The sequence below is a fragment of the Xylocopa sonorina genome, chromosome 18 (assembly GCF_050948175.1).
Source record: "Xylocopa sonorina isolate GNS202 chromosome 18, iyXylSono1_principal, whole genome shotgun sequence".
NCBI classification, from domain to species: domain Eukaryota; kingdom Metazoa; phylum Arthropoda; class Insecta; order Hymenoptera; family Apidae; genus Xylocopa; species Xylocopa sonorina.
Genome location: NC_135210.1, coordinates 1,267,347 through 1,274,531, shown reverse-complemented (window position 1 = coordinate 1,274,531; position 7,185 = coordinate 1,267,347). Strand labels below are relative to the sequence as shown.

Here is a 7,185-nt window from a genome sequence, read left to right as displayed (position 1 = left end):
TTCTATTCAAATCATTTTTCTATCCTCTTTTTTTTTTTCCTTTTACTATATTCATATATTCAAATTATGTAAAGTCATACAAAAGTTTCGATTGTAATATTTGTAGAGGTGTTCGATTATTCATACAAAGATTGCGTTAGGCTTGTCAGTAATGCAAAATCGCAAATTATAAAGCTCTATGTATGTAAAAAGTAGTCGACGCGTGGAAATAAACGGTGGCACGCAGTACAAGTGGCACAGAGTTTCATTCTTGCTTCTCGCGAGCTTTTGTAATTTGCGGTTATCTTAAAATTTCTTCTATAAACAATCGGTGCGTGTCGTAATATTCGTAACACGTTACAACGACGACATACGAGATATTCTGCGTGTGTTTAGTGGGCATGTATATATACATTGCTATGTACGCGATGGTGTAACCGTCAAACGCATATGGCATTCTTAGCACGATTTGGTTTCGAATTAAAATCCACCCTCAAAAAAGTGTCATGGGCATTGCATTTTAATCATCTTCCTATTTATATAGAAAGAAAAAAAGAAAACAAAAACAAAGGAATTGCCCGATACGTGCGTCAGATTACACAATTGCATTATATTTTACTAATACATTGTTCGTAGCTGAACATTCTTCGTTGAAAACTGAGCACGCGTATCACCTATTGTTACATTAAAATTAATATTTTATTTTTTTTGGTAAATTAAAGCTAATCGGGGCGGCAAGATGGATGCCCCCCGTTCGCGACCATCATGAGTATTTATGAAGCTCTTCCGTAACCGCCTTCAGTCTGGAAAAAGGCATAATTGAAGGCTCGTTAAAATATAGCTCTCTATATCATTTCTTAAGTAGAACTAGATAGAAATATTATTTTCTTTAACGATGCACTTTGTTAGACAATTTTACTATTACCGGGAACAATAATAATCTTGGAAAGATAAGTACATAATTGTTTGCGAATCTTAACATATATCACTCATTTGCTACAACAATTTCCAGAAAGAAAGTGAAAAGTTCTAAATCGTATTAATTATGGTAATTTAGTGGCGGAAATTTTTCAGAACTTAATAAATATAGGGATTTGAGATATCTCGTTGGTACAGCAAACGAATCTATGACCATGTGCGACCTATGTTACGACCTATGCCACATAAATGGAAGATTGATAGCCAATGTTGCCTATTGGTAGTCAGTGCGGTGAATGTATTAAGATTCGTAGAAAAAATATACGTCACCTAGGTTTACCTTAGAAGTTCTTCTTGAATACGATCCGTGATCACTTTCCTCGCCTCCATCTCGCTCGCATTCGATGCACGCAACTCTTGCACTGTTTCGCTAAAATCTATCGGCTCGCCATAGTTCATGGTGACCTTTTTGCAGAACCGTAACAAATACGGCGGCTCGTTCGGGAGAATTTGGTCCATGCCAAGGTGATAGATCGGAATCACTACAGGCGTGACGGGCGATTCCATTATTAATCTACCGACGCCCCACTTTAATCTGTAATAGACGGATAGGAGGGATAATTTGATGAAAAATTGCACTCGCATATCACAAGATAACCAAAAGGTACGAGTTAAGTAAAGATAACAAAAGAAAAATGTAATCGAACATGAAATAAACGTGAACCTTATATTCTCTTTAAACATGTTTACTTTCCCCTCGGGGAAGACGTGAACCCAGTCGCCGGCGGCCAGCTTTTCGATGCTGAAATCCATCGCCTCCTGATAAACGCCAGCGCCTCTGATCACGGGAATGCATTTGCCCAGCATAAAGAAGTACGAATGCCAGGAGTTCGTGAAACAAATATCTTGGGCGGCTAGCGACCATCTTCTCTTACGTCGTCTAAAGAGATGCCTCAGGTCCAGGGTCGCTAAATGAGTTCAGAGATTTTTCTGTCTTAAATTCTTTCATTCGGTCGCTTATTGACCGTCATTCTGAGGAAGAAAAGATTATATATATTTCAGGAAAAGGGGAATGCGCATGTAATGTTTATGCATAGATGAGTGTCTATGTTTTAAATATTAACGGTTAAACCGGAAGAAAGCGGAATAAATTAATTTTAATGGATGTGCATGAATATGGAATTGGAGTTTTTGCATGCATTGTTCGCATCCTGTATCTCATCTGAAAAAAAGGCAATAACGATCAAAGTTGTCGGGTGGTAAGCATTCCATTGTAATTATCATGTCCTTCGCCATAGTAATTTTATAATATATTCAAACGCTAGTGAGTGTTGAGTGACAAAGTAGTAGTTTAAATAAATTCAATAAATTCGATAAAAAATAATACAGAGAAAGAATTCGCGAATCCTGTCATTATCATCAACGAAATGCGATAATTCATCAAAGTATTCACATCTACATTTGCAACTTTTAACAAAAAGAATGTCTTCAAACTTTATCAGCAAATCATCGCCGACTATGATACTGTCGCCGACTTGAACTATATTCCAAGTGGAAATCATTATGTAAAACATATGTCTATTGAGCGTAAATCGATGACAAATGATTTGTACCATTGTGCCATTAGTTCCTAATTTTGCATACCGAATTCTGACGCTTCCGTCTCAACTTCCCTCTAACGTAAACAACCTTTTATTATACGGAATTCCGTTCGCACGTGAATTGATATTCGCTCGTTAAGAATTGCAAATGTAGCTGCTCGAGCGCGTTTAAAAAAATAAATTAAAAAATAAAGCAATTAAATTTAATAAAGGCAATTAAAAGATAAAGAATAATGTTTACGTCGAGCGTCCTCGCAATTTCCTGAACGATGCATTGTGAATTGATACGTGTGTACAAGAAAGAAATGTTTGTTAATAAAGCGAGAAACAATGGAAGCAACAGATCGGATTGATGGAGTAGTGTCATTTGTACAGCGATCGAAGAAACGTCCACAGATCAATCAGTTCGTGGAACCGTTAAAAACCAGATCAAAAGGAAACTTACCCCATATGCCGGGATCGTCGAAGCAACTGTGATGATTCGACACGGTGATGAGCGGGATATTTTTCGGCCGGTTGTCTAACGCTCGATTGATGATATGTTTGTTGTACACCGTCGCTCTGTTCAGCCATTCTTAAGCAACACGAACAGAAAAGAAAAAGATGAACAGTTTTACACTTCTCTCGAGAACAATATTTGTTTTGATATCATTACGATTGATAGGAGGACTGATTGAGCAATGAGACTGCGTGAAGTTGCAGAAAACGATTCTCGTGAAATAATTGATATGATCGTTTCGAAGATTTGATGAATCCGATGAATGAATATTTTTTTTTTATTTTTTTTTTTTTTGGAAGAGGGGATGGCGAATTAATATCCAGTGTTTAAGCGAGACTAAGCCAGACCTCTGTACAAGATTACTCGAGATGGTAAATATTTATTTCAAAGAAGGTATACTGCGTCGATACGGAAGACTTCGATCTCTATTGTGAGAAACGAACATTGAAGATACTGTTTTTCACAATGGTGCTTCTTAAGCTCACCGTTAGCCTTTGATACTAATATCCGTCTATTCTCCTAACCTTCGCTTCAATTATCTGCAACCAATCATTTTTTTTCACGTTTTTCTGCGTTAACAATTTTCGATTCATACTCTAACCTTAAAAACAATTATATCAATTATTTAACAAGAATCGCACCTACAGCATACAGACATTGAACAAAGAATATATATATAATAAAATAACGAATATGTGAATAGTAAAAATATAAAGTATATATAAAATAAAATAAAATTAAGCAAGCAAAGTCGAATGATATGATAAACAAATCAACGATTCCGAATGATATGATAAACAAATCAACAAAGATATTCGACTTCAAAGAATATAGTGAAATAAATAGCTCAATAAAAGAATAACAGTGAAAAAGATAAGGAGGAACTAATGACAATTGTATATACATTACACACGGTAAAGTAAACAAAACGAATAGAAATAGAAGGGCTGTGGAAAAACGAAGTGAATGGAATAGGATGCAGAGGGTAAAGGAAGGCGCGGTCGCGTATATCGCAGTGTTGGGCAAGAATTATATGTGAATAGTAAATATAATCTATTAAATCGATATCATGAATCAGCAATAAATTGATTTCATAACAGAAGTTATTTACTCTTTTGAATAACGAAGAAATTCGCCCTAACGCGACTTTGTCCTTTTTCACTCCCTACTAGTTTATACGATATGTTAATTAATTTATTATAACGAATGAAATATTAAAGGATAGTCGAATGAATTTCTATTCGAATAATGCCCAACACTGATACATACATGCCGCGCTGCGCGTCCAATCAATTGAGTGATGCACTTAATTTCCGAAGTTTATTATATCGTCGCTAAGTTAACACTGCACCGACTCCGTTGTAAATCAGTGGTACTCACTGAAAGGCCACCGAGGGCCAATGACTGATTTCCTGTGCCCTTCGTGGGGCGGTAACGCGAGCACGACCCTTCCTGAAATTAGAAACGCCAAGTCTCGCAAAAACAAAATAATAATCACGCGAGATCTAACTTCCGTTTCTGAGGCTCCACGCAATAATTCAGATTAATCAAGAGAGTTATCAAAAGTTTATAAAATCCACGAGGAACCAGATAGTACATGAATTATGTTAATGTAGTGACAGTTTAACACTTTTCTCACAGTGGATATTAATGGAAAAATAATGTACTGCATTCTTTTAACTAAATTGTATAATGATAGTGGCGGACATGGAAAAATGGCGAGCATATGTATGGGCACTTGAGCGCCATGCTTTTAATGGCGCCATGTGAAAATGAAATGTGCGTGGCCAGTGAAATGCGCAGAATAGAAATAAATGTATTACGTGCTAGGCGTTCTGCATCTGCTCTATTCAGTCCACTATGTTCATTTTTATGTAATAATTATTACATTTCCTAAATTATGTTAAAATATGTACATGCGTACGTGCACACGTATAGGGAGCGCGCCAAATTAAAAGATTGTCTCGCGAGCGTAGGAAAACGTGGTTAGGAGTGCCACAAGTACTAAAAACCAACAAAATTTAATAATCATCGCATCGCCGTGACACACGAAACGCATTCTCATACAAACAGTGGAAATTGAACGTTTCATATAAAAATTAATCGTAAGATGATATCGATGTTCAGTTTTAAACAACAACGTTTTTTGTCCACTAACGTATGACGATATTCATCTAATAACATTTGTACATCTAATTGATGGATCAAAGTAATATTCTCTATCTATTACGTCTTTTAACTAAGACAGTAAAACGATAATAGATTCATTCATAATCGTGAACTTGTTATTGCGCAAGAAAAGAAAAGGGAGAGGGAAATCATTTAATTGCACGTGCTAAGTATTCCGCAATTTGTTAATATACACTTTAAAATGCAATTAGTCTTGAACAATAAACAAATCGTCAATCTCTCTCAATTGTATTCCTATAAGTTAATTACGCAATTGTCAAGATATCATGGTAAATTACACACGAAGGTTATAAGTGATAACGTCGTTACATTACTTGTACGTTTATCACAGCGGTTATTTAAGATCGGTACGGTACATCTTGTTATTACATAAATCAGTAATGTTTTCTACGTCGCGTTACGACGTTTTCCCTGTTTAATTACAAACATCGATCTTACAATATACTTTACAATATACTTCATTATCCTTTCTGTTTTTTTTCTACGAATCACGAGGGTTAACTATAGAAGATACACGACGTATACCATGAGTCGGTATAATGCACTTAAAAATAATCTAATCCCGAATATACACGCAACAATTTTTACACATAGGCTCGAACGATCCTCAACGAACGAATGCATCGTCGCCGACGAATAAACAGTACTGACTTTATTTTAAAAAACCGCATCCTTTGCTCGCTTACCTATGATGATTTTTGAGAGAATCCCCACGGCTACGAAGGTTATACTACTCGCGATGTTCCAAAGTTTGCTCGGATTTCGAAGCTTCGGAAGGATCCATTTGATATCGTATACCATCGCGCTGCCTTCAGCTGCCTAGATCGAAGGAACGAATAACTGTGCGGCACTTTTTCCAGACGATTGGGAAGCGCCTTGCCCGCGAGAAATCGTCTACTCTTTCGTAACTCACGACAACCATCTTTTTGTGCCAACTTCACGCCATATTTCCCGATAACCGTCACGTGGTTAGCCGACCGCTGCCGAGTCGAGCCGGATATCGCCGACTATTCTATCATTTAATTTTAAATTATGCGCGGTTCGGACACTCGTTTACGATTTGACTAATAACGTGTAAACGTACCTTGTTATAGTTTTCAGTGATAACGCGCTATCCGTATATATATTCACGCATACGATTAGCATTTCCAATTACGGGCAGACATCGTTGTTCCGTATATTAAGTGTTAATTATAACCTACACTATGAATTTCAGTTTTAACATAAAACAATATTATTTTCAAATGATATTTAAACGGTATCGAGCAATTATTTCAAGTATAGCGGTACGCGATGTGTTCGTGAAATTTTTCTCGAGTCAAAAATAAAGCGAATGAACGTTAACCTTATAACGACAAGTAGAAGAACTGAAAAGGAAAAATTAAACTGCGAAACGTGGACTGTAAATGTACAATGTAACATTGTGTATACCTAACTGAAGTACGAATTTACGAAGAGCTTTGTTTCGCAGAATTCGAACGATGCGAATACCACAGTCTAACCAAGACACTTCGCCGTTCCGACGGTGCGAAGCAAATTTATGCGCACATTATTCTAAACGGTGGTAATGCGAGCTCGTTAGTAGAACTCGAAAATTGCGGGGGTCGCGTTATAATAATCACAGGCAAGCTCGTGGCCGGTGTAATAGTAAAATGCACGGGAGATCGCAGATAACCATTCCCGGAACGAATGGACGTACAATAAGACACAGATGTCCACGAAGTTGTGCCTCTGGCGGTGACGCTGCACTTGCGATGTCAGCCGAACACCTATCAGAAGCTGCTTCGAGAAAGAACGCCGAATGGTTATGAAGGGGAAGGGTGAAGAGGAGAAGGCGTACACAACGATCGAGTGTACATACATTAGTAGCTTCGGGTTAAGTTCGTGCCCAGAGAAAGAAAGGACGAAGGTACGGGAGCATCGAAGACGGTGAAAAAGAAGGGAAGAGATACAATGACGCGAGGCGAAGTTGTAGGCCGCCGAAGAGGGATGAGAGGA

At 37.4% G+C, this 7,185-nt stretch overlaps 1 protein-coding gene across 2 annotated transcripts; it reads right to left on the bottom strand.

The window, feature by feature from the left end:
• On the bottom strand, positions 1-6,152 carry Taz (tafazzin, phospholipid-lysophospholipid transacylase). Of its 2 annotated transcripts, XM_076908491.1 has the most exons (5): positions 5,874-6,151; positions 2,944-3,072; positions 1,622-1,865; positions 1,238-1,492; positions 1-782 (listed from the first exon to the last, which is right to left on the bottom strand). In XM_076908491.1, exons 1-5 carry the CDS (start codon positions 5,986-5,988, stop codon positions 743-745), a joined length of 783 nt encoding a protein of 260 aa, XP_076764606.1. In that variant the 5' UTR covers positions 5,989-6,151; the 3' UTR covers positions 1-742. The 2 variants fall into 2 exon arrangements, with proteins under 2 accessions (XP_076764606.1, XP_076764607.1); XM_076908492.1 differs by lacking the exon at positions 2,944-3,072 and having other exon boundaries at positions 5,874-6,152.
• Between the last annotated feature and the right edge of the window lie 1,033 nt (positions 6,153-7,185).

Bases quoted from the DNA above. Each gene is read 5' to 3' on its own strand.
- Taz (XM_076908491.1), bottom strand. From the start codon at position 5,988: ATGGTATACGATATCAAATGGATCCTTCCGAAGCTTCGAAATCCGAGC. The intron at 1,493-1,621 runs GTTCACGTTTAT...CGTCTATTACAG, and splicing joins ATGTTTAAAGAGAATATAAG to ATTAAAGTGGGGCGTCGGTA. The intron at 783-1,237 runs GTAAACCTAGGT...GCCTTTTTCCAG, and splicing joins ATTCAAGAAGAACTTCTAAG to ACTGAAGGCGGTTACGGAAG.